This window comes from Heterocephalus glaber, unplaced genomic scaffold, assembly GCF_053883595.1.
Source record: "Heterocephalus glaber isolate CG9 unplaced genomic scaffold, H.glaber_assembly_v1.0 deba00001452, whole genome shotgun sequence".
NCBI lineage: Eukaryota > Metazoa > Chordata > Mammalia > Rodentia > Bathyergidae > Heterocephalus > Heterocephalus glaber.
In genome coordinates, this window is record NW_028258302.1 from 16,460,039 (window position 1) to 16,487,381 (window position 27,343).

At 46.3% G+C, this 27,343-nt stretch overlaps 1 protein-coding gene across 3 annotated transcripts in view; it reads right to left on the minus strand.

Moving 5' to 3' along the window:
* The window catches only part of Man1c1 (mannosidase alpha class 1C member 1), a 132,031-nt gene that overhangs the window by 49,947 nt on the left and 54,741 nt on the right, over window positions 1–27,343 (minus strand). For all 3 annotated transcript variants that reach the window (XR_205502.4, XM_004850613.4, XM_087215542.1), the window contains exon 2: window positions 26,095–26,191. Coding sequence is in view for 2 of the 3 variants with exons in the window: in XM_004850613.4 (XP_004850670.1) it covers window positions 26,095–26,191 (97 nt within the window). In the remaining variant the exon portion in view is untranslated. The remainder of the gene's footprint in view (window positions 1–26,094; window positions 26,192–27,343) is intronic.

The following is a 27,343-nucleotide window of genomic DNA, read 5'->3' on the forward strand; positions in this document are numbered from 1 at the left end:
CAGTGAAAGAATCCAGACACAAAAGATCACAAATTATATGGTTCTGTTTTTATGAAACATTCAAAAAAGGCAAAGGTATAGTGACAGATTAGACCAGTGGCTGCTTAGGGCTGGAAATGGGAATGGGGGATGGCTGTAAATGGGCACAGGGTTCTTTGTAGGTAATGGAGATATTTGAGATTTAGGTGGTGATAATGTTTTTATAACTCTGTAAATACACTAATATTCATTGAATGGTACACCTGAAAAAGGGAGACTTTTATGGTATGTAAATAATGTATCAACAAAATTATTCTAAATAACAAACAAGAGAGAGGCAAAAAGTTCCCCAGAGACAACAGCTGTGGAGCAGGTTCCCAGGCCCCAGGACAGACTTCTGCAAGAGGATGAGACTGAAGGAACTCTTAAGGCATTAGAACACTGAGAGAGCGGCACAGCAATAAGAGGATGTGAAAGCAAGGAGTGACGAACATGCAACAAGCTAAGCAGCAAATAAACAGAACAATTATTAACTCCAGAGAAAACAAAGAGCTATGTAGGAAAGAGAAGGAAATCATATTCTATGAGGGTCAGCATGAAGAGCATGTATATAGCCGTAATGATGTTAAACACTAACCAAGATCTTAGTACAACTAGTGGAGTGGAAGGAGAATGGAACAGTGTGTGTATAAATAAAACTACAGGGAGATATCATTGTACACTCACTAGCATAGCTTAAAAAGACCTCCTGTCTCAAAAGCACAAGGACCCGAGTTCAATCCCCTGTAGCCAAAAAAAACAAACCCCCAAAAGATTGATATAGCAAGTGTCGGTGAGGATGGGAAGCAGGTAGACTCCCCGATATGGTCAGTGAGACTGGAAAATGGTGCATCCACTTTGAAAAAGACAGTTTGGGAATTTCTCTTAAAGTTAAGCATGTACTTACCATATAACCCAACTGTTTCACTCCTGGGTATGTAGAAAAGAGAAATGGAAACCTATGTCCACATAAAACCTTGCCCATGAATGTTCAAACCAGAATTATTGGCAATAGCCCCAAACTGGAAACAATCCAAAGGCCATCAACTGATAAATAGAAAAAACAAAACTGCAGTTGGGGCATCTGATGGATGGAATGTGTACTCAGAAACAAAAAGGAGCAACCACTCCTAGACACAACACACGTGAACCTTGAAAACATGCTAAGTGAAAGGGCCAGATGCACAAGAGTACACACTGTGTGCTTCTTAAAACCCTAGGAGGTTCAAGCTAATTCAGAGTGACGGAAGTAGATCAGGGATTGCTGGGCCAGACAGTGGGGAAGGTTTCCCACAAAGAGGCATGAGGAAATTTTCAGAAGATATTCTGTACCTTGATTTAGGTGGTGGTGAAATGTATTTTTCCAAATGTATTGAAGTGTACGCTTATTATGGGTACATTTTATTGTACTAAATTATAATTCACTATAGTTCATGTATTCTCGTCCATGGGACAAAATATGTGACATAATTTATAGGGGGAGAGGGTTCATTTGGCTCAGTTTCCAGTGGGTTCAGTCTTGAGTTGGCCAGCTCCAAGGTAGAAATGCATGGTGGAGGGTAAAGCAGAGGAACACTGCTCATTCTATGGCAGCCAGGAAAGAGTAAGAGAGGAGTCGCTGGGGACAAGAACACACTCTTCTGGGTCACATCCCCACCCACCTCCTGACAGCACAGGAACTCCTGAGCTCATCAAAGGAGGCATATACTGTATAGCACCCCCAAGATCCAATCATCTTCTAAACACATGAGACTTTGGAGGGCCATTTTAAATCTAAACTGTAACAGTTGATTTGAAAGTTAAAATAAGATAGAGCTGCTGAATGTGGTGGTGCATGCCTGTAACTCCATCACTTGGGAGGCTAATGCAGGAGGATCATTGCCAGTTCAAGGCCAACCTGGGCTGTATAGTGAGTTTGATGCCAGCCTGAACTACAGAGCAAGATCCTGTCTCAGAAAACAAAAACAAAAAAAGATATTGATTTCAATTGGGGTTAAAACCAAGGAGGCTTCATGGAAGAAGCAGTAGTTTGGTTTTTAAAAATGAACTTGGAAAGCTGAGCATGCTTGTAATCCCAGCTACTCAGGAGGCTGCGGCAGGAGGATTATAAATTGAAGAGCAGGGCCAGGGATTTAGCTCAGTGGTTCCGCTGCCTGCCTCGCAAGCACAAGGACCTGAGTTTGATCCCCAGCACCAAAAAAAAAAAAAAGTTGAAGAGCAGCTTGAGGAACTTATTTAAGACCTTGTCTCAAAAATAAAATAAAATAAAATCAAGTAAAATGCTAAAGGGGCTGGAGGTGAAGTTCAATGGCAGAGTGCTTGCCTAGCTTTTCTAATACCACAATTAAAAACAAAAAGATTTGGAGTGGCATGTAGAAGGGCAGAGGCTTGGTCAGGCAAAGCAAACAGTATGAGTGTGACCAAATCTTAGTGCTTCCCTCTAATGTCCATTCTCCTTTGATTTGGGTGGAAAAATACAAGCAGCAGCTTTATTTCTCACTGAGTATATGATCAGGAGAATAAAGACTGCACCTCTCAGCTTCCCTTGCAGCTAGGCATAGGCATGTGACCAAGTTCTGGCCAATGGGATATGGGTTGAGATTGTGTACAACTTCTGGAAAGTATATTCTCTTTCTCTTTCTTTTCCTGCTGGTCAAAATTGGTCATGATGACTGGCACCAGAGCAACCACCTAGGACCATAAGGTAGAAGCCACTACTCAGGATGAATGGTGGAACCTGAATGTCCAGTCATGGTGGAGTTACTAACACAGCCCTAGACTGACTACTCTGACTTGTGAAAGAGAAATAAACTTCTACTTTAAGTCATTGCTATTTTAGATTTTCCTTTAGTTTGAGCGAAATACAATTCTAACTAATACAATGAACAAAAGCAGAGTGAGAGATGACATGCTAATGTCCCTAATGCCTCAGGTGCTCCTGAACATTCACCCTCACTGATCTGCTCTATACTGCTCAAAGCCAAGGCTTTAGTTTTCCTCATCTGTCTGTTTCTAGGCCTTGGTACATAGTAGGTGGTCAGTAAAAATACTGAGTTGGCTGGAGGCCCAGGGGATGATTTGAGCCTTAGCACAAAAGGGACTAGTTGCTCTCTGAGGGCAGAGCCTGAACCCTTCTGTTCACCACAGTAACCCTTGCACTGTTTGTTGCGAGTGTTCAGATATTTGTTGAAGGAAGAAATGAAAGGCTGCTGGCTGCTATAGCAGAAATCTGCAGGTTCACATCCCAGACTCCACTCATCTGTTTTCAGGGTGAGTGGTTAATAGGCCCTTGAATCACCTTCTAGGGCATCTTTCTCCTCCCTCCTCCCAACTCCTAGGCCATGTCCGATTTGGGGCAGTGCTGTCCAGACCCCCAGCAATGCCGATGATCAAGTGATCTAGGTCTCAGCCAGTCCACATCTTTCATTCCTCTGGACATTAGGATTAGCTAGGGACAGAAAGAACCACAGGCACAATTAAAGTTGATCAGAGCTAGCCCTGGGATTTAAACTGAAATCCTCAAGAAAGCAGCCCTAGCTCTTTTGCACCAAACACAAACTGGATACATGGAGGCAAAAATTGCTGTACTACTTTGCTGACATAAAGGAAGGGGCATTCTGAGAATGAAGAGAGAAAATAGAGGACAGACACACAGAAAAAAACAGTCAGTCTTTATCTGAGTCTTGGATCAAGGGAGATCTGAGTCTAACCCTGGCAACTTTCAGTTGAGTAATCTAGTAAATTCCTTTGAGGCTTAAATCAAATGGGGTTGGATTTTCCATCTCTCACAACCCTAGGGGGCAAACTGACTCAGTTAACCTTGAGGGTCAATGTCTCTTAGGTACAGTGCCAGTACCAAATAGAGGTGGGGGTCGGGGCACCACCAGGTCATGGCATTAACTCCGCTTCCTTTCGAGTGTAGCTAACTCTGAGAACTCAAACAAGGCTTCATTGATTCTACCCGGTATGTGACATTGTAAACCAATCTCACATTATCAGCATTGCCAACATTCACCTATAAAAACACAGGAGTCTAAAATGTTAATCTGAGAATTAGTGGACATTTATCTTCTTTTGGATCGGTATAATTTCCTCCCATTTTTTTTTATCTGCTTTCTGAGCCACCTCATTTATCTAAGCTTTCAAAAGCTCATGCAAAACACATAATGCACTTCAGCTACAAAAATCAATGCTTGAGGATGCATTTTCATCAAGATTGCTACAGAAATTCTACTGTTTCTCAGAGGCCTTACTGCAAAAATTTTTTAGCCATGAAAAACAGCCAGGGTAGTTTTACTTATAACAAAACCTTGCCCTAGCTATAAAATCAGGGAAGTGAGTTAATTGTAAAAATGTGTATACTCATTTTATTTTTAAAGAGAAAATATTTTATATTTCAAACCCCTTACCTCCCTCAACCTCCCCCTGCCAAGACAACTGACTCTAATTAAAGACCATTTACCCTTGGAATGGATTGCTTGCTGCAATTTGTACCAAGGAGAGACATTTGCAGACAAATGGGTTGCAGTCCTTAGATTTTTGCCCAAATGACAAAAGAAGCGATTATGTTCTCTCGTCACTTCCTCACTCTGAAGAACTCTATTAAGAGAATAATTTGAACCGAATCTCTGCTACTCTGCATTTTAAAGCGTGATCTATTTCAAGGCCACCAACATTTTTTCCCCTTTTAAAAATGAATGGTATTTAAGGAAAAATGCCAGCTGGGTGTCTATTTGAGGAGGGGCTGCAGGAAACTCAAAGGTTGATTTAACTCCCTCTGAAGCCAGTTGCTTGTAAGTGCATAACAGCCTTGGTTCACAGCACACACAGCACAGAGATGGCCTCCAAGTGCAGGAGACCTCACATTCACACCCTGGAGGACGTGTAGTCACATTCACACACTGGTTCTTGACACCTTGCTCTCCTTCTCTACTTCCTGGCTGCCTAGTGCTGAAGGGGTCTGGATGGGGCTAACTCCAGGGCCATGGGGCCTAAATGGGACAGTCAGACCCTAAGGCTTCTTGATTCATCTATGGTCTGAAAGACCCAGGGATCTGCCCCAGCATCAGATTGACAGAAAGCCCAAACTAGCAGGCACAGGAACGCTTCTTGTGGCCCCAGCATCACCGCTGCAGGCTGCGTGACAGTGATTTAGGTGTCTAGCTCAGCTCAGGACCTGGCACACAGCAGTGCTCAATATATGCAGAATGAGTGACTGAGTAAAATCATGTCCTTTAGTTCTGTCCATTTGATCAAATGGAGCTGAGCTCAGCACGAACAGTGACTGGGCATCTGGTCATTCATCTTAATCCAGACAGGAATGTCTGGCCTTGGCCTAAGAAGATGGGAATCAACTTCCTTCTCCCACACTGGCCTGAGCACTACTTGATTATGAGATGTTACAGTGGGAAGGAATCTAAGTGTGGCAGATTGCAGAAATGTTCCCGACTTTCCACCTCTCTCTCTGCCCATGACTTTGGCCACATGACTTAGCAGCTGCTCCTGTCATGAGACAGAATCTATCTCTTCATCCTTTGTGCCCAGGCTGGACTAACTTGCTTTGACCAACAGAATGCAGGGTGACAGGTGCCAGTTCTGAGCCTAGGTCTGAAAAGGCTCTGCATGCCTCCCCTGTTCTTCTGCACCCTGTTTCTGCCATGAAGAGCAGAGTAGATGCACATGGATTGGAGCTGAGGCATCCAGCCAAGGCCATCCTAGGCCAGCCAGGCCTTGGGTGACCTGCCAGCTGACCGTATACATGAGTTAACTGCAGTCAAGAGCCACAGGCTCATGAGTAATCACAAGGGCTTGTTTTTAAGCCTCTGCTTGCAGGTTAGTTTGTTACACAGCAATAGCTAACCGAGTTCAGTGTTCTAAACAAGTGAGGACACTGAGGCCCAGAGTGTGGCAAGCCCTTTCTTAAGACCACACCTGCTAGTGCAAGCACGGTCAGTATGGAAATACCCAGAACCCTCCCAACAATACCAAACACTGTTTTGTTTTTTTGTTTTTTTAAGAATCCATTGTTTCTCCTCTTTACTAAGTCATCAGCACTGGGCTTCTGAACAAAAGGCATGAAGGTCACTGAGTAATAAAGAGGTAAAGTATAGCTCATGAAAGTATTCCCAACTTGCTACCTCTAAAATTCTAGACTCATGGCTCCTAGGAAACCATTAGTATCCCACAATTGTAATCGTGTGTTCTGACCTGAAAAATCAAACCAGAATGACCTTTTCCCAATTTGTGAAAAATTATGGAAATTGATAGGACTTTTAATGTTACCAGTAATCCATAAAAGGCGCTTTAGAACAGCATTTGGCACACTGTAAATGTTCGATAAATGTTAGCTATTACTAAGTTCTCTCACAAATTTTTCTTAAACCTCTGGTGCCTGTTACTATTTTTCAGTCAGCTGGCAAAACAAGTGAGTAATAACAGTCACAGCTAACATCTGTTGAGCCCCACGCGGGGCAAGCCCTTTACATATATTATTACATAATATTAATCTCTGCTACGCTGCTTTGACGAACCAACCCCAACCAACAGATGAGGAAACACAGGCTCAGTGAGATTAATTCACCCAAGGTTAGAAAAGCAGGGAAGCTGCCAAGCAGGATTCCCATTCCAGCTGTCCAACCTACGCCGGGTCAGGGAACAGATCTTGACTACTCGGCTCTGTTCTCTCTAGCACTGATCGTAGACTGGGGTGGAACAACAGCTCAGAATGAGTGAACGGATACATTTCAAGGAGTTCAACAAAGAATTTAGTGTTTGCTTCTTACTACAAAGGTTAAAATTAAAAAGACTGACAATATTAAGCACTGGTGAGGATACAGAGCAACTGGAATGCTCACGTCTTCCCTACCCGCACTCCAGGCCCTTGTGCTGGGAAGGAATTTTACTGTAAGCAAAAGGGTAGGGAGATAACACAGTTGTGCCTGATTAACACAACTGAAGAGGGCTTCAGAATCCTGGTGAAAAGTCTGAGCTTTGGCACTGGACAGTTAGGTGGACAAGGAACATCTGGGTGTTTACCTCTGGAATGCCAGTTTGATCCAGCACTGTTATTTCCATAGGATGCAAGTATTATTTCTGCAGATATTTATTGAGCACTTACTAACTCTGGTGCCTGAGCTGCTGTTGTTATGACTAACCAGCTTGCTTGGTCTTTGGTCATCTCCTCTATAGCCTGCATCAAACTCCTGACTATTCTTTCTTGAACAGGAAATGCCACCTACAACCCAAGCCAATGGGCACTGCCTTCCACACCTACCTTTCACTTCTCAAGGAGGAAAATCTCTTCCCTCTTGGGGGCAGGAAGACTAGCACTTTTCCCTGTTGAAGGGTGTTGTGTGGCAGAGGAAGGGTGACTCTCTACCTGTCCCGTCCTCCCTTGCCTGGTACCCTAGGATCATTTCAGTCCAGCAGGGCTTGGATTCTTGCATGTAGTAGATGTCAGCTGTGTTTCATCCAAGCAGATATGTGGATTCTCATGGCTCCTGGGGGTGGGCTCAGGAGAACACCTGGACCAAAGCACAGCCTGCACTGAATGGTAAGAACTAACCAGGGCCTTTCTCTGATATGTTCTAAGACAGCACCTTTGGCACTGACTTGGAACTGGACTCCTCAATACGTCAGGTACTAAGATTATGTATGTGCCTGTCCAGGGCTTTACTTTTTAAAAATATGTTTATATGAGTCTTACTTAATCTTTCTAATCCTAAGCCTTTAAATCTGACCTGACCCACGAACCAACCTCTCCATTTTAAAGATGAGGTAAATTACCCAGAATCACATAGGCCTCTGCTTGACACTTAATAGTGTTCTATTATATTTTTTGTCCTCTCATAAATGAGTGGAGGTGGGGATAGAGGCAGGGATTTATTCTGTGGCACTCTGGGCACTGTTAGGTACTCCTGTCTTACTTGGTTAACTCTCACTACAATAAGGTAAGATGGTACCACCCATTTTCCAGATCAGGAAACAGATCCAGGGAAGATAAGTGATTTGCCCAATAAAAACAAAAGGCAAAGCAAAATTCAAACCCAGGTTTTGAGTCTTCATAGCAGCAGGCAGAGACTCACTTTCTAGAAACAGTCAGTGTTTATCAGAGTCCCAGTCTGGTGAATGAACTGCTTTGGTTTGGATATGGTGCATTCCCAAAGGTTTGTGCACTGCAAGCCTGGTCCCCAGTGTAGTGGTACTGAGAAGTGGCAGGTGGGGACGGGTGGGAGGAGACTGGGTCATGCCTGGCCTCCCAAAGGGATCAATGCTGGTCTCCATAAGTACGTTGGGTCTCCCGGGGGTGGACGAGTTCCTGTGAGAGTGAACCTGGCTTCTCCTCTTTCTCTCTTGCTTCCTCTCAAGCCACATGATCACTTCTGCATGTCTTCCCACTAGGTGATGCAGTGCCACCTGCCAAGTTATGATGGCCCTCACCAGAGGCTGAGCAGATGGGGCTGCCTGAGCTTGGACTTTTAGCTCTAAAACTGTGAGCTAAATAAACCCCTGTTCTTTTCTTTTGTCTCTCTCTCTCTTTCCTTCTCTTAACAAGCTTCAGGTATTTTGTTACAGCAACACAAAATGGACTAAAACAATAAGTTAGCAGATGCAATAATGTATTGGTCCAGGCACTGGCTCCTGAAAGCAGCTCTCAGATAGCAGGCAAAGATTGTTTTGACCCTAGTAGCATCAGGAAATATGAACTAGCCTCTCGATGGGGGCACCTTGAAAGAAATATGGGCCATTTCTATGATTCTACTAGGTTTGTTTTTGAAAAAAACAAAAATTTTGAGGTTGAATAGAGTGAGACTATCAAGTCTGAAATGATGGAGGGCTGGCCTGGAATTATGGCTCCAATTCATTTGTTCTCTCAACTATCCCCTGGAATCCTGTCCAAAAATACTTGTATCAGTTCTTATGAGACCTTCACCTTTACCTCCTTGAATTTAGGGGCTGTGAGCTGGCACTACTGGCCTGGAAAACTTCTTAGAAGACTCCAGCTGCCTCCACAGTGCAGATGCCACCTATTCTTGGGATGGATGCATCTTGTAGCAGCCACACTGAAACCTACTCTGGTTTGCAGCACCTGTGAGAAGGAACAACTGGCTACTCTTCAGTAGCTGCTTTAAGACTCCCTACAGGGCTACAATCAACCCAGGACAGGAAGTGGAAGCAGGAAGCCGAGTTCCTTGCCCCGGACGTCCCCACCCTCTCGTCCACACTGGCTGAACAAGTCTCAATAATTGTTTTCCACACCTGCATTTTAATTATAGGTCTTCCCTTTGAGATCTGAAGCAATACTGTATCAGGGCAGGGCACACATCTCATTTATCTCTGGAGTCCTCAGTGCCTAACTCATCCTTGGGGCTCCATAGGAGTTCAACCAGGCTCCTCAAACGAATAAGTAAGTCCTGTCCATAGACTGAGACAGTAGTGATGTCCATGATGATAATGATGACGATGATGATGATGATGAAAAAGAGGAAAAGGGGTGGTTGTTCAAGGTTTTAGCCAAATTCAGGGCAGTGAGAGCAGAAGATGATCTTCCCAATCTCAAAGCCTACAGGAGCTTTTCCAGCTGGTCTACACCCTTTTGAAGTCTTTCAATGCATTTTCTCCTCCAGATCCAGTCACTGCAGAGGCAACCTGGTTCTCTGTATAAGTAACAAGAATGGCAGCAGATCATCTATTGATTACCATCATCCTGAGTTTTACAGAGGAACCCCCCCCCCCCACCAACCTGGGCTCTGTGGGGCACTGATGGGCCAAGTGCAGCCTGGCAGGAGGTCCAGGGGCCAGGACCTTCAGCGACCTGATTTTAGTGCTTCAGAAATCCCTGACTTGTGCTGATGGCTTTATGTTGGCATTTCCGCTCCCTGGGTTTTAAAGAATGAGAAATCTGTGGCTGATCACATATTCAGCAACCAAGTGCACTTATTCGAAGACCTAAATTGCAGAAATAACTTGTGTGATTAGTTGAATGAATGTGAGTCTGGATCATCAAGCTCAATCTATGGATAAATCAGGAAGAGATGACTGGGCACGTGGAGGGCAAGCCCTCCCCGTTTTGTCTCTTCTGCAGGATCAAGACATTCCCTGAAAGGGCCAATGGGGGGACCCTAGAGCCTCTGTGGCTTCCAGCTGCTTCATCTTATGCTGCTTGTGCACTGAAACCAGCCCCACCCTGTCCCCCAACTGCATATCTGAGGCAGCTGGACCTCCCTGAAGGGCAGTGTCACTGACAGAGAGCTAGGCCCAGGTAGGGGCATGAGAAGAGGGACCTTCTTAGTATCCACAGGTGATTCCCTTCAAAATAGGTGGCCTACTAAGCAAATGCCAGTCTACCCACATTCTTACCAAGAAAATTACCCACAGTCCCTGGCTGGAATCTGCCTCTCACTCAGCACCCTTCTTTCCCTGGTACACACAGAGGGTTCAGACTCCTCGGCTGCAGTAGACATGCTTAGCTCTCCCCAGAGTGGCCTGCAAGGTCTCATCCCAGCCAGAGCCCAGAGCCTGCAGGGAACCTGCTTCAGGAAGAGCAGACTCCCTGCACACACGATCCCTGGCCCTGGGTGCATCTCAGCCTTGACAGCTAGCTCCCCTAAGGGAAGCCCCCAGCGGCCCCATTTTCCTGGCCCAGGATGGTTCTCTAGAAGGCCAGGAAGCTGGGTCATGTGGAAAGTGCTCTGTTCTTTCAGCAGCATGAACACTGACTACTCTTCTGTCCTGTTCTGTTGATTAATGTGGGTGAAGGGACTCCAGGATACCAGGAGTCGGGCCAGCCAGTCACACAGTCAAGCAATGGAGAAGAGGAAGTAGGGGACAGGCATCCCTATACCATGCAGTGGGAGGCTAAACTTTTGGATCAGAAGCTTCTAGAGTTAATGAGCTTGGTTTCCAATCCTGATTGCAATTGCAAGCTGTGTGACCCAACTGAGGTTCTTAACCTCTCCGTGCCTCAGTTTCCTCATCTTTAAAACGTGGATATTTCTGTGTAGAATAGTTTATAAGATTCAATGAATAGTATGGCTATAGTTCTTAGCAGAGTAGCATGTCGTAAACCCTTAAAAATGTTAGCTAGTCCTGTTCTAAAAATGTATCCTAAGAGAACATTAAGACACATGTATAAAGATTAATGAGCTAGATTAGGAAATTCATCTCACCACTGCTTAGCATGGCAGAAAAAAAATAACCTAAAAGTCGGGTAAATACAAAATGATGGACTATATAACAACAGTCTGCCCACACAATAGAATAACGTAGCCATTAAACATGACAGTACAGGTGGTGAGTGTCAGCTTGCCATGATGATCATAAAATACTGAAAATACTCACAGGTCACAGGTCAATGTTTATCCTATGAGCCTATTTATATAAAAGCACATCTTTATATGTATTCCTTGGCACAGGGAGGTATCTGGAGAGAGACATGGTGGTGGGATTTCCAGAGCTTATCTTTCTGCTTCTTATTTCTAATTTCTCTCCAGTGGAGGAATACAGGAGTGGATAAACATAATCACTTTTTTAAAAAAAGAAATAGAGATGGAGTAATTTTAAGGGTAGAAAAAGATTTTCACACTCAGATAATTCCAACACAGGTAAAGGGATTTGTTCAAACTTCATTACTCTCTGGCTGAGAAGATGCATGAGGAATAGCAGCTGAAAGAAGAGGGGAAATGCCACTTGTTTAAAGGTTTTGCATCTGGGAGAGTAGCTTAAACATGAAAATACCTCCAGCCAGCCTTCTCTGTCACTCAATCCTGCAGGAAACCAACCTTGAAAATCAGCAACAAACCAGATATGAAACGTGCCTTCCTCCAGATCACGCTAAATCAGAGTATCAGGATGACAACGGATTTCTATTTTACCTGGCAAAGAGGCCCTTTCCATTGAGATGAGAAAATTTGGGACACAAATCAGCTCTCTGGAAGGAGAAGAGACATTTTAACAGGATCAGCTGGAGGTCGGGGAAAACTGCAAAGTCTAAATATTCTTGGTGTCATAACTTTGTCAGCTGTGTTTAAGTTGACAAGATGCTTACCCAGCACCTCGAGACATATGCCAAATTGAAGTGGTTAGTTAGATGTGTAAGCCATAATAACTACCCCATGGGACTCTATTGCAAGCACGTGCTCAGCGGGCTAAGGCCACGCAGCCATCGCCTGCCTGGATGCCATACCTGCTTCCCTCTGCTCCCTGGCCAGGCTGTGCACCCCTGCTGCCCTGGAATTGGGTCTCAGGATCAGAGATGGCTTCACTTATTCAGCTTCCCATGCTCAGCATCTGTACTGCAGGAGGGGGTCCTCAGGTACAGGGGCCAACAGGAGGCAAAGTCTGCCTTCCAGCAGTAGTTTCTGCTACAAAGCTCTTCTTCAAAGAGAGAAGCACAAATCCAGCCGATCTCACACAGGTCTGGAGGGATGGAAGCAGGAAGGAAGATATGAGGATGGATAGAGAGAGGCTGTTCTGCTGCTCAGCCTTGGGAGAGATACAGGGCATAAGCTGTAGCAAAGCCATGGATCTACTTTCCTGGCCACTGATCAGGGAAGAGGAATAAAGAGGATGAAGGGGGTGAGGAGCCAGGCCAGTGTGGTGGGCAGCATCTGCAGGTCCAATGAGCTTGGGCAGGAAGGTCAGGAAGAAGGGCTGGGCCAGGCCAGGCCAGGCCCTGGCCTGCCCTGCCCTGCCCATGGAGATGGGCTGTTTGTGGTAATAAGCTTCTGTGAGGATTTTACAAAAGATATGAAGTCTCATTATGTTGCCCAGGCTGGCCCTGAACTCCTGGGCTCAGTTGATCCTCAGCCTCTTGAAGAGCTGGGACAACAGGTGTAAAAACTCCAGGAGATGCCCAGTCCACACACCACATGGCTGTTCTCCAGGCCACCACTGCTTTCCTGATGAACTGGGCACATACCAACCCCCAAAAGTGGTACTCCACCCATGCATCAGGCTCAGCACCCACAGAGAGGGAGGGGTTCACCCTTGCTGGAACACTACCTGGGCTAAGGAGGCTAATCCCTTCAGGATCCTAACCTTATTCTGTTAACTGGTTCTCCACCCAGAATTATTACTGGAGACTACTTTCAATGCAGACTCCCGGGCCACCCCCAGACATACCAAACCAGAATTACTGGGATGGGGCCTGGAGCTCCATGCTTACAAAGCCCTGCAGGAAGCTCTGATGAGTTCCCCTGGCCCAGAGGCACAAATGCATCCAAACTGCTTACTTCGTAAACAAGGAGACTGAGTACCAGGAAGGGAAGCCCAGTGAATTGTCCAAAGTCATACAGGCAGTAACTGGCATGGTGGGAATAGAACCCAACTCTCCCGCCTCCCTGGGCAGTGTGGATAGTACTGATAAAGATGATGATGACCAAGATGACAATGATGGTGACAGAAGCTATTTATTGATACTGCTCTAAGCCTTTCATAGTGCATTAACTAATTGAGCTTTTACAACCACTCTATAAGGTAGAAACTCTCATTCCTATTTTTCCTGGGAAGGAAATTGAGTCTCAGAAAGGATAATTCACTTGCTCATGGTCACATGGCCAGAAAATGATATATCAGAAACCTTGGTGCCAAAGCTCTTGCTCCTAAACAGTTGGCTTGCCTGCCTCAACTCACCAGGACTCCCCCTACCCCCAGGGGTTTGTTCCCTCCCTAGGCAGGGGGTTGCCCTGCAGACTCTGGGGTGTTTCTGGGGCATGGTCCCTGGGGGGGAGTGCCCAGCTTTGCTCTTTGGAGGAAGAGGGCCCCCCTAGGAGGCCAGAGAGTACAGCTCCATTGACGCAGGACCTGCTTTTGCACTTCATCTGGACCTGTGGGAGTTTCTGAGAAATCAAGGTGCTTCAAAGGAAGCTACACTTTCCCAGAGAAATAAAGACTTAGATGTTTGCTCTGGGTAAGAACAGGACAGTCAGCTTTTCCTAGACCATTTCTGTGTCAAATTCTTCCCAAGCAGCCCACAGTGATATTCTCTTAGACCATGCTGACCTCATCTGGGTATATGGGATTTTATCATCCTTGATTTGGGGAAGATAACTCTTTTGGCTTTAGCTTTAAAGGCTAATGTAAGGAAGAGGGACACAAAGGACCAGGGCAAGCAGTGCCAGCAGACACTGCAGCCTCCTGGAATCAACAGAACCCCATGACTTGCTTTGCCACTCAATCTTATCTCCTCCAGATACCCCAAAGCTCCACTGGGCCTGATGCACATGGGAGACCCCTGCTCCTTGGCAGGTCCCGATCCCCAAGACAGACAGGGAGAGAGACAGGGAGATAGGGTTTGGAGGCAGTCAAGCCTGCATGTGACCTGCTGGGCTGCTTCTTTACCAGTTAAGTGGCTCAGACAAGTCACTTCTCTGAGTCTCAGTTTCATCATCCTAACGCCACCGCTTCAAAATGTAACCATAAAAAATAAATGCAACTCCAGAGGAGGGGCCTGGTCTAGCAGGTAGGCACCTGCAGCCATACCCTTCCTGCCTGGCATGAATGGAGACAAAGAACTGGAGCTGTTAGTAGGTTTATTTACCAGCTTTCATGGCAATAATGAGGAAGGGGTCCTTCCCATCGACTCTGAGTAGGCGCAGGCTTTCAGACCCCTACTTGGTGAGAAAGGCACAGTCCAGGAGCAATGACTTCTCTGTATTGCAGGCCCCTCTCCTCCATAAAAAAAATTATCTTTTACAATTGCACTGGTATAAAGATGGATTTAATCCCAGTTGAATGTATTATCATATTTGCTTTTTTATTCTGAGTTGAAAAGAAATTAAAATTAAAAGAGTCTTGTGGGCCCTAGGGACTGTGCCTAATGGAGAAGTCTGCCCCATGCAGGGCCATCTGGGGCAGTGTGTGGCAGGTGGCAGGTGCCCAAGAGCCTCTTCCCCTAAAACATCAGCCCCCTGGACCTCCCATCCCATCTGTGGCATCAACACTACCTGGCACAGCCTCCTAAGCATGGCCTGTGGTACCCACTTACCTATAATAGAGATTTTATTGACATCTGTCAAAATCTACCACCTGAGCAGCTCTGGCACCCAAGTGTCCCTCCTACACAACTGAATTCAAATACAGCCATCTTTGTGGTTTCCTGGCAGTGAAATGCAGGGAGCTTGATAGAAATGCTAAAACAGTCTTAGGAACTTGATGCATACCCCTCCTCAGATGCCTGTAATCTCTGGATCTGGTGGCATAGGTGGGTGTCACCCATCTTATCTCCTCCGAGCCCCCTGTGCCTTGCTCATTTTCATACTCTCCTTCTCATTTCATACCCAGCTCTGAACCAAGCACACAGTAGGGACTCAGTACAAAGCTGCTGATTGATAAAAATTTCAGAAATAGCAGGACCAGGGGATTAAGCTTAGTGGTGTTGCACCTGCCTGGCAAGCACAAGGTCCCGAGTTCAATTCCCAGTACAGCAAAAAAAAAAAAACAACAAAAAAAACCCTCACACTCTCCAAGTCCCCATGCACTGCCAGTTACTTGTTACAAAACAATACCCAGCTGCATTTCTGGGCAACTGTTTCAAGAGCAGCAGGGGACCCGTGCAACCACACCCTGCTTGCTGGAGGCAAGAGGAAGGCAAAGGGCCTGGCCACCACAGCTCCCTTCCTTGGCTCTAACTGCCCGAAAGGCCACGGGGGTGGGGGGTGGGGGAGATGAAGCAACAGCAATTATCCCACATGGTCTATTCTCAGAATTCAAAGTTATTGGGGGAGAAAATGCAATTGTGTGTTATCCAGTCATTAAAACAAAAACCAAAAAAAAACAAGGGCAGTGAATTTCAAATCGTCTTTCAGACTTGATGAAAAGAAAAACAAACTTGAGTATTAGCACCAAATTGTGCTGACAACACACTTCCGGGTCTCTTTGTCCTCCTCAGGGCTCTCTTTTCAGAATTTTTCAACAATTCCTATTGATTCCTTCATGGTTCTCATGCTGACTGGTTATGCTTGGGAGAGCAGCATTCTGTAGGACTTAGAAACCGATCTGCCTGCCTCAGGGGTCCTGAGATGTAGGAGGAGAAAAACTCAGGCTCCCCTGTACCAGGGAAGTGGCCATGGCTTGGCCCCTGCTCCCTTTGGGGCCATCATGACTTGGGTAGCACCTCTGCCTCCATGACTGACCCCCTGCCCACCCAGCTGCACCAGCCTCTCATCAGCTAGGGAGGAACACACTCAGGTTGGCTCAATTACCTATCTTAGGACCTACAAGTAACCTGAGAGATCATGTAAACACCCACACAGCATGGTGGAAAAACTGAAGCCCAGAGAGGGAGCCATTCCTGGGTTGCTGAGCAGATTGGTGGCTGCAAAGCAATTAGAAGGCACAATTCCTAGTTCTTGGGGCATGGGGTGGGAGGAATACTGGGGGCTACATTCGCAGGACCCCATTTATATGCTCCCAGATGGTTGCTTCCCATGGCTGTGGCCAGACCAGCCATGCTGAACATCTTTCAGACCCAATGGAGCCACACAGAACATCATTTAGACTCAAAGAGGCTAATCTTGCTCATTTCCCCCGACCCTGGGTCTCTGCATGTGTGTTTCTGTGCTGTGATCCCCCTCTCAGCACGCCTTCATCGTTCATGCCTTGGTCTTGGGGTAGAAGCTACCTCTCCCAGGGTGCCATCCCTTCACGAATGAGTTAAGGAGCCCCGGGTATGAGCTTGTATCTCATAGGCTCATGCTGCCTAACACATCCATTTTCACAGTGGCTGAGGAGGCCCATGAAGTGTCTATCTTGCTCCCTGTGCTTGCCTTCTGCCTAGAACAGTGTCTGGCACACAGTAGGCACCAAACAATTATTGCCAGATGAAGGAATGGTTTCCTGTGATCCCAGCAACAATTCTGGGTGTCACCATCCCCCCTCTATAGGAGAGAAAACTGAGGTTCAGGAAGGAAATCTGATCCTGGTCCAGTGAGTGAGAATTTATCTCCTGACTCCCAGGACAATACTCTTCCCATTCCTGGCATAGTCCCCAAACTGGTAAGTTTTATTTCATACCATCTTAGCCCGTCATGTCACAGCTGGAATAGAAAGGCTACTTCTACAGTAGTGGGAAGATGGTGAAGAGGGAGTAGGATGAAGGAGGTGAAGGAGGACGTAGTTGACTAATAAGAAGCACTTGAGGGAGTGCAGGGAAGTTCCTGAAAGCTGGGGGTTTGAACATGGAGGGCTTGACTAGGCGGCCTGCAGCAGGAGGCTAAAGGTAAGCACACAGACCACGGCAAGTGTCGGCAAGGTTAATGGACCAACTAGAACTCTCAGACATGGCTGGTGGGACTACCAATTGGTTTAACTACTCTGGAAAACTGGCAGCTTCCCAGTGAAACTTAACCTACCAGAACAGTATGACTCTGCAACTCAGATCCTGGGTCTGTCTCCACATAAATGACTACTATATCTACCAAAAACCATGAGCAAGAGTGTTCATAACCCTCAGACACTCCCAGTGGGAATGTGAACTGGTGCAGCCCTTTGGAAGAGTCTGGTATTTCATTAAGAGGTTAAACATGGAGTGGCCATATGACCCAGCAATTCTACTCCTAAGCATATACCCAAGAGAAATGAAAACCTATGACCACACAAAAATGCAGACATGAATGTTCACAGCAACATTATTCATAATAATAAAGCAGTATTCTATACAGTGGAATATTGTTTGACAATAAAGAGGAATAAAGCACTGATACATGCTACAATGTGGATGAAACACAAAGTATTATACTCAGTGAAAGAAGTCAGTTACAAAAGACCAGATATTGTATGCTATTATTTATATAAAGTGCTCATAACTGACTATATAGAGAAAGAAGTAGACTGTTAGGCCCGGGACTGGGGAATGGGAGAGAGAATCAGGGAAAAATGGGGCAAAAGTGCTAATAGGTACAGAGTTTCTTTTGGAGATGACAAAAATGTTCAAAAATTAATTGTGATGGTTTCAAACCTCCGTGAATCACTAAACTGTAAACAAAAAGTGTTTATATCACTTTATTCCTAAAAATCAAATACAGGAAACAAAAATGTGCAGCAACAGCAGAATAGGTAAGTAAACCTGAAAAAGAATCAGCTACTGTTTATGATATAATAATGACTGAAAAAGGTATGAGAAAACTACAATTCTTATAAAACAGTATGATATAATTTTAAAAAATTGTTTTCCAGCACAAGACCTAGATGGACTTTTGCACATCTTAGGCATGAGCTCTGCTACTAAGATACATTCTCCACCAGATATAAAAATTTAAAGCTAGAAAAATGAATCTTTGATGATAGAAGTCAGAATAGTAGCAACCCTCAGGTGGCCACTGACTAGGAGGAACCTTCAAAGTTAACAGAAATCCTCTCCATTTGGTCCTGTGTGGTAGGCCATAGGTGTATCCATATGCAAAATTCCTTGGGTTGTGTACTTAAGATGTGTGCATTTTACTGTTTGTATATTTGTAACAATTTAAAAGAAAAAAAGTAGAGGTCACATTAGAAGACCAGGGTTCAAATCCCGGCTGTCAGGCCTTAGTAAGTCCCTGCCCTCTGGGTACCTGCTTCTCTATCTCCAGGCACCAGACCAGATGGCTGCAAAGAATCCAACTGGGACCGCCAATCTGAGATTCTGTGAATCCACATACCTATTAGTCACAGAGTTTGCTGGGAAATTTGGCAAATGCTCACCGTCAGCGTCAGCGCGGTGAGAAGAGAAAGGGGCCTGGTTGCTGTCTGCTTAGCCTTGTTTCCAAGGAAAGAAAGGTCTTTGGAAAGTGGGCGGAACACACTGCCACCAGGAGGGAATGTCAATTTCAATATGAATCATCTCATACTTTGCCAGCAACTTGCTCTGGGAATAGATACCCTGACTCACTCCTCTCCTGACAGGAACAAGACTTGTTGCTAAAATTTCAGATTCTAGGAGAACTATCAATAGCCAAAACACCCTCTCAGAAATTAGGGGTGGGGTAGGAGGAGGGAGTAAACAAGCAAGAAATCATGCTAGTGCCCAACCAGGAGTCCCAGGGTCCTAGGCAGAGGGGCCAGCAGAAGGCCCTGAATTCTGACCCCTTTGTCTTGTGCAGAGACGGGGCCCAAAGGAGGTTGTCTGCTCCTGTGGCTGCTGGCGCCAGCACTGGGACATGAACCTAAGGCTCCTTGCCTGAGTTTCCTTTACAACAACCTGTTACTGTATTTTCTAGAGAAATAAATTCTGCTCTGTGCTTGTGGGAAACCTTTTAAAGAAAAAGAAACGGCCAAGATGCATCTTAATTAGAAATCTCTTGAAAAAAAGATCTCTGAAAGAGGCGAGTACAGAGTACCATGCCACCAATGGTCAATCAGTGGCGGAGAGCAGGAAACTAAGGGGGCCGTGCTAGAGAGGAATGCTTTGCTTTGATAATCACCCAGGGTGACCTGAGGGACATTCTGGTCATCAGAAGGTGGCCACATAACTGTAGATGTGTCACTCAGGGCCCCAGAGAAACTGCACGGAGCCACAGCTTTTGTCCAGCAACCGCAGGTCCTGCTTGTCCTTCTACACAGAGGTTAATATTTTCACCCAATTATCTTCCTTGTACCAAAGGCCAGTCCAGTGGTTCTAATCCATTTCCTCTGCGCTTTTACAGCATCTGGCCTCCGGATGGAGTAATCAGGGCTCCCAAAACATGTGACTGCCGGGAAGGCTTGCTGGCTGCCCCGAAGCCTGACCCATTCCATCCAAGGAACTGCAACGTCACCACTTGTGAAGCCAATGACAAGCTCTTCCTCACAGCAGACTCCAATCCTGAATTAGGAACATGTGCCACAACCTGCCAGAATCAGCAAGTAACAACACAGTCTGATGTTGATTTTTCCAGGAACTATGGACTTTTTTTTTCCAGAAGAAAGACTCCAAAAAAAGAAAACTCATGGGCCGGGGATTTAGCTCAGTGGCACCGTGTCTGTCTCAAAAACGCAAGGTCCTGAGTTCGATCCCCAGTACAAAAAAAAAAAAAAAATTCATAAAAGTGGATATGTTTTTTTCACCAGACAAGTCAAAATACTCAGTTACACAGCCAAAGAGAAGAGACAGGCACCAGGATGGGTGTATTACACAGTCAGAGAAGAAAAGGCTGTAATGTTTGGTGAAGACTCGCCATGTGCCACCCCCCCCCCCCATTTTACAGGTGAGTAATCTGACGTTCAGAGGAGTTTATGACTTGCTCAATTTCACTCAGCTGGCAATTCTTGGAATGGAATATGAACCCAGGCAAATCTCTGAAGTCAAAACTGTCACCTCCCAGAAACAAACTGAGCAGGTAGCATGGAGATGCATGGAAAACAGGCAAAGCAGGTGTTTTTACAAATTATCTAGCTGGCAAAGTCTGTTGCCACACTGGTAGAGTAACTCTCACTCCTACAAAAAGACCCAAGAAGGCTGGTACTTGTGTGTGTGTACATGTGTGTGTTTGTAGGAGTGTGAACAATTTGCAGAAAGTACTACCAAGTCACACACCCAAAAGCAATTGTAAAAGTGACATTCTCGGACGTGGATTTATTCCTTCTTCAACATCCTATTTGCTCTGTTTACAAGGAAAAGATGATTTTTCTCTCTGCCAAGGCCAAACATTCCCAGCCTGTGATCTGAAACTCATGCTGTGTTCATTTTGCCTCTTAACTCACCCAAGGCCATAAATCATCCCTTGGAATGGGGATTCGGTTGGCAGTTCTATCAGGGATCCATGAGCAGAGACAGAATCCAATTTGGGGCTCTCACGGTCACCCTGAGGCTGGCTTGGAGCAGGGGGATATTACTTTTGGCCACGCAAGCACCTCCATCCTCCACAGGGAAGACACCCAGGAACCAGATCTGCTGACCAAGCAGGACTGCTACTTTTACAGGGTCTATTTGCTGATTCTAAGTGTACTTTGTAGCAAGAGGTCAAGGCAGTTGAAGGGGATGAGAGGGACACAGAGCATAGCAATAGCCACAGAGAGGGGATAGAGGATAATGTAAACAGAGCAGGCGGAGCCTGCAATAGGCAATTCATTCATTCTACAGTATTTATTGAGGGCCTACTAGGTGCCAGGAACTGCTTCTTTTCTTGGACTATAATTAGTCTCATTATTATTATTTAACAAATATAACAGTGCCAGCAGCTTACATTTAATGAATGGGAGGAGAAAGTTCTCACAGGCTGTGCTAACTTGGAAAGATGAGTGTTAAGTACTTTGAAGGTTGGCTGGTTGACAGTGGCAGAGGTCACTTACTACTTACTCCCAAGCCCTAATGTTAGTCAAAGGCTAATTTATTCCATGGCCTTGAACCCTAACCTTTCTCTGCCTGTTCCCTATTAAAAATTCCAGGAAGCTGTTTAAATGAAGGGTGAGAGGTGCACTGCCCACCAATGGGCTGCCCTCCCAAGATTTCTGCATTGGGCATTCAAGGGTTGGGGGTCAGGGCAGGAGGGGCAGGGGTAGGGCAGCCCTGCAGCCCTCATGTGGGGTCCTGGGCCTAGGGGATTTGGGCATGACCTACTCAAGGTGTGAGCAGCCTGCATTGACCTCAGGGCCTTTCATTACCCTCACAGCAGGGCACACATCCAGAGTGCCTCTCTTGTGTTAGGTAGGGACAGAAGCGTTTCACATGCATTCACTTATTTCACTCTCCGAATCCTGTGAAGAAGGTACTATTGTTGTTCTAGTTTGTAGAACAGGAAACAGGCCCAGGGAGGTTAAGAAATATACCCAAATCAGGCACAGCTGTAATCCCAGAACTCTGGAAGGCTACAGCAGGAGGATCACATCTTTGAGCCTGGCCCAGGAAGCTTAGCAAAACCCTGTCTTAAAATTTAAAGAATAAAAAAAGGGCTGGAGGTGTAGCTCAGTGAAAAGGCCCTGGGTTCAATCCACAGTACAAGAAGGGTGGGGGGAGGATGGATGGAAGGAGAGAAGGAAGGAAGGGAGGAGGACGGGAGACAGAGAGGAAGGAAGGAAGAAAAGAAAAAGAAAGAAAGAAGGAAGGAAAGAAGGAAGGAAGGAAGGAGAGAGAGAGAGAGAGAGAGAGAGAGAGAAAGAAAGAAAAAGAAAGAAAGAAAGACAAACTTGGCCAAGCACACACAGCTACTAAGCAGCAGAGCAGCCTGTAAATCCCAGCCCTCTGGCTCAGGGTCCAGGCTTTGCAGCTGGCTATTTACTATTCTTCCACATCCTAACAGTAGGTGTTAACATTTGCCCCTTTTCACAGGTGAGAAAGCTGGGCCTCACCATACTGGGCCATGCACTTTATGGCATTGTGTGTGGTGCCAGTATATGTCCCTCCCCCGACTCTCAATTTCCCATGCATTCTTCAGGCTGAAAATTCACTTCTGTGTCAAGAGCACCCCAACCAAGCATCTGCTCTGCACTTGGCCAGGGCCCCACCCACTGCAAATTTCCTCTTAATTACCATGGACCCAGGTGGCAGGGGCCCTGCCTGCTCTGCAGCCTGGGACCACCCAGGTTCATCTGGACACAAAGCCTATGCTCTTTCTGCCACCCAGCTAGACACTTACTGTCTTATCCGGCCAACTCTTAGGGGAGGAGAAAAAGCCGGCTATCTGCCTTGGCCTGGACCATAGGGCCAGAGCAGCCTGTGCCTTCTTTGTTGGCGATCACTGGGGCCTTGAGAGTATTTTCTGACAGGGCCTGCTGAGCCGGATGTGGGTAAAAAGGAAGCCATGGAGTCAATGAAATGATCAGGACACAATCATTTCATTCAGTCAGGCTCGAGAGATGCCTAACCAAGAGGTCGTGTCTTCAAAGTAAGAACAGAGTTGAGGAAGGGGGAGAGGCAGCCACAAGGGGGATTCGGTGTGCTGAAGGGCTGCATGGGGGGACCAGGCTCAGGTGCCTGACTGCACCTGCTGCAGCTCTGATATATCTTGGAGAGGCAAGGTATCGGTGTGAACTCATTACTTGCCCTGCAGGGCCAAGGATGTGACTTCAGCAGCCCTGTGCAGAATGACCAGTGCACCTGGGGAGACTGCTCAGGGTCTCCCTGTGTGTCAGACTCAGTGGGAGGGGCAGGATGGGCACTGCCTACCACCTGACCATCCCTGAAGTGTGCCATGTCTGAAGGGCTTGGCCCACGGCGAGGTCTCTTGAACAAGTGATACAACCCATTTATCCCCATGCATCTAGAAAAGAAGTGCTGCTTAGTTCAGGCCGACTCACCTACTTCCATCAGTGAAGACAGTCTAGCTGTAAAGTCCATCAGGCGTCACCCCATCTGGAACCTCTCCCAGGTTCCTAGCATGGAGCCCTTATCCACTGAGTATGTTCTCAAGCCTCCACATCCCAAAATCTATTTGTGATAACAATAATCATACCTATCACCTATTATCAGCATCTCTGAGTCAGGCACGACCTGGTCTGAAGTCTGATGTTAGCATTAGCTTCACTTTACAGGAAAAACAGCCTCGGAGAGAAACAACTTGCCCAAGATCACATAACCAGAAAACAGTAGTCAAAATTTGAACTCAGATCTGCCTGGCTCCAGAAATATAGAACCTCAGGCCAATGACCTCAATGACTGTTCCTAACATTGTCGATGACCACCTCTATTTGTCCTTCTCTCTCAGAATATCTGGACAGACTCCAGAGAGGCCCCAGGGAAGGGGCACATGTCTTGGCAGAATTGATAGATTTCACTCTACCCTTTGGGGTTCCTGTGTCCCTAGCACTTGGTGAGTAAAAGAGAGTAAATTCCCATCAGCTCTCTCTGCCCAGTTCCTGGGTGCCTGTGTATCCTTCTTTCCCAGGGGCCGGCTGGCAAAGGTGGCTCATCTGCTAGCTGCCTGCTCACTGTGATGGAGTTCTCAAGGCCTGTCCAAGGCCACTCTTGGGGGACAGGGGACTTCGGAGCTCACCATGGACTCACTGGAGTGACTGTCAATCTCATTTATTATAACACAAATTATAAAGAGTGCATAATGAGTGCATATATACTTGTCCCTTTGCGTGTTCATATACACTCATTTATACCCTCATAGCAGCCCCAGAATGGAGGATGAATGAACAGGGCCCCAAAAGGCTAAGTGACTTGGACTTGGCTACACAGCTGAAGAGAGAGTGAGGATTTGCACCCAAGTCTTTTGACTCAAGGTCCAGGTTCTTTTCACCATTCTGGTGGCCCATGCTCCACCTGGCTTGGTGACTGGAAAGGGGATGGAAGATTGATATTTAAGACCCAGGCTCTAAGGAATTTTACAAAATGGGTTTAGCTCAGTCCCTCCCAGAAGTGTTTCCCACGATGGTCTGAGAAATAGCTGTGCCCATGCTGAGCAATTTTAGAAACTGTCAGCTTCCCCTACCCATCAAGCTCCAATTCCATGAATATTTGCAAACTGTTTAGAGAGAAGGAGAGGGGAAGCCTTCTCCATCACATTTCCACTTACACTGATAGCACAATCTCCAACAGCTTCGACAAGCTCCACACCAGCCCTGTTTCTCCAGGGCTGATGTGGGAGGCTGGGGTGAGGATCTATATTCCATGCAGGTGTGGCAGCAGCTCCCCACCAGGATCCATGAACTACATATTGAGGTTAAAGAAATGTCTCCTTTTCTCCATCTGACTTGGGAATTCCTCTCTAGGAATCTATTCCTAGACAAAACTTTATGCATAAAGTGATAATGCATTATTTTTAATAGCAAAATCTGGAAACAACCTTTGTCCAACATTAGGAGGAAGATTAAATGAATTAGTGCACCATATCCACGCAATGACTGAAACCATTAAAAATATACTTTATGGCCAGGGATTTAGCTCAGTGGTTCTTTCACCTGACTCGCAAGCACAAGGTCCTGAGTTTGATCCCTGGTACCAAAAAAAATGTATATACTTTATGAAAAAATGTAAATGATACTTATGATATAATATTAAACAGAGAGAGAGAAAGAGAGACACACACAGAAAGATAGACATAAAATTGTATATAAAGGGGGAAAAAAAACAGGAGGAAACATTAGGAGGAAATGAGCCAAGATGTCAATAGAGGCTACATCTACATGGCAAACAAGTCATTTTTTGCCTGCTTTATGCCTTTTTTTTGGATACTGTTCTTTTCTCCCTTATGTTCCTAGGATAATCAGAAAAATAAATTAACAAAGCTACCTAAATCCACCCCCCTCCAGGGGTGGGGGACAGCCAGATATATCACAATGCTGACTGGTCAGGAGGGAAAGGTGGGTCCCACAGCATCTTTCCCACAAAACAAATCCTCGTGGCAGGGCCACACGCACAGGGCCACTCCTTGTATCCCTTGTAAATTTGCCCTCAAGGTTTTCCTGGAGATTTTCATCTCAGACTTGGTCTTCTGGCTCCAGACTCCAGAAGCCCTTGTCTCAGGGGTGAGGAATGGGGGATGAATTTCCTCTCTCTGGCCCCACATACTGCACATCTCAAGGAGGCAGCCAGGGCACGTGCAGCACCTTCTCCTGGGAGCCTCCTGCAGAGAGGAAGTGGTACTATTTGAATTGAGAGCCAGGCCTAGGGTAAGGCCCTGCAGTTTCTCTGAGAGAAGGAGAGGGGAAGAGAAGAGATCACAGGGTTCCAGGTTTTGGAGAATACAGTGGTCAGGAGAGAACAAAGCCAGCAACCAGTGAGGCCACAAATAAAACATGAATAAGCTGCCAAGGCCCTGATGTGTGCCGTCCTGCTATCAGGTAGTATGTGAGAGACACCCCCTGACTCTAGTGGCAGCCCAAGAACCCAGCCCCATCGGATGTGTGTTGGTTTTGCCATGAAGATGCTTCCCATCATCCCCAGTCACGCTCAGGGGGAATGAGGTTATACTCAGTCCTCGGTGTCCGCCAGACATCGGGCCTCCTCCCTGGAACCAAACTTTATCCCTGCCCACATTCCCAAATCTCTCTGCTCTGTAGGGCCAGAGAGAAGCACAGGGTTTCCTTCAGGCTAGGAAGGTTCAGGCACAGGAAGAGCTTAGAGGAATGGATAGAGATGCCCCCAGGCCTGGAGAAATAGGGCTGAACTCTGGAGGTGAAAATAAAGCTGAAAGTGAAATCCCACTCAGCCGCAGAGGGGCAGGGGTCCTGTCCACTCACCGAACATGCTGCCCTCGTAGCCATCCTTGGTGAGCGGGCGGAGCTCGTTCCTTCCCATCGCGTAGCGCCGGTAGCTCTGCCAGGCAAAGCGCATCATCTGCAGGGAGGAGCAGAGGCCAGAGGTCCTGGGTGAGATGATGCCCATTGCACAGGTGGGCAATTGTGGTGCTTCTGCGACAGGAATTCAACTCACACTTTAAAAATGGTCTCCTAAAGCTGGGTGTGGTGGTGCGTGCCTGAAGTCCCAGTACTTGGGAAGCTGAAGCATAAAGATTGAGAGTTTGAGGCCAGCTTGGAAAGCAGAGCAAGTCAAAAAACCAAAGCCTGGGCCGGGGATTTAGCTCAGTGGTTTCACCGCCTGCTATGCAAGCGCAAGGACCCGAGTTCGATCCCTGGTACCAAAAACAACAACAACAACAAAAAAAAACCAAAGCCAAACTACTAAAAAAAAAATGATCTCCCCAATTTTCCAAGTTGAAGAAGGCAACCTGCTCTCACCCGAATTTCACTCAGACAGCACTGGCTGGAAAGCTATTCTTCGCTAACTCCCGAGTCCACAGTCTGTCCAGAGATTTCTCAGAAAAGATAAGAGAAGCACAAACTAAATTCTAGTCATCCACCAATACCAGGTGAAAAGCCACCTCTTCCATGCAGCTGTCCCTGTTTTGCTCTGGTCTAAAGTAATCCCTCAAGGGGGAGGAAACCAACTCACTGACAGGTGAGCCCACCTGCTGTGATCTAAGAGAGCAACCCCTGAGCAAGGACTGGTAACTCCATTCTATACATAAAAAAGCCAAAGACATGAAGTAACTTGCCCAAGATTCCCCAAGGAGTCAGCAAGCGGGCTGGGAATTGAACCCATGCCGCTGGCTCTGAAGCCTTAGGTCCCCTAAAGTGACTGCATGAGGCACTTTGAACTGTTATAACTAGCCTGGTCATTCCTCTAGCATCCCAGGTGGTCATTGTTATTTGTTGCTTATCATTGTTATTTGTTGTTATTTGTTGGACCATGAGCTCCTTGAGGCCAGAAACTGTACTTGCCTTGCCTCAATTTCCCCCAGGGCACCCAGCACAGGGCTTGGCACGTGTAGGTATCAATGAGTAGCTGACGACTCTATCACCCAGTGTGTGTGTGTGTGTGTGTGTGTGTGTGTGTGTGTGTGAGTTCTTACTTTGCAAAAAGCTTCATGCCAGCACCTACCTCCTTTAGGTGAATGTAGTACTAAAGGCCAAAGGACAGGCGAGGTGA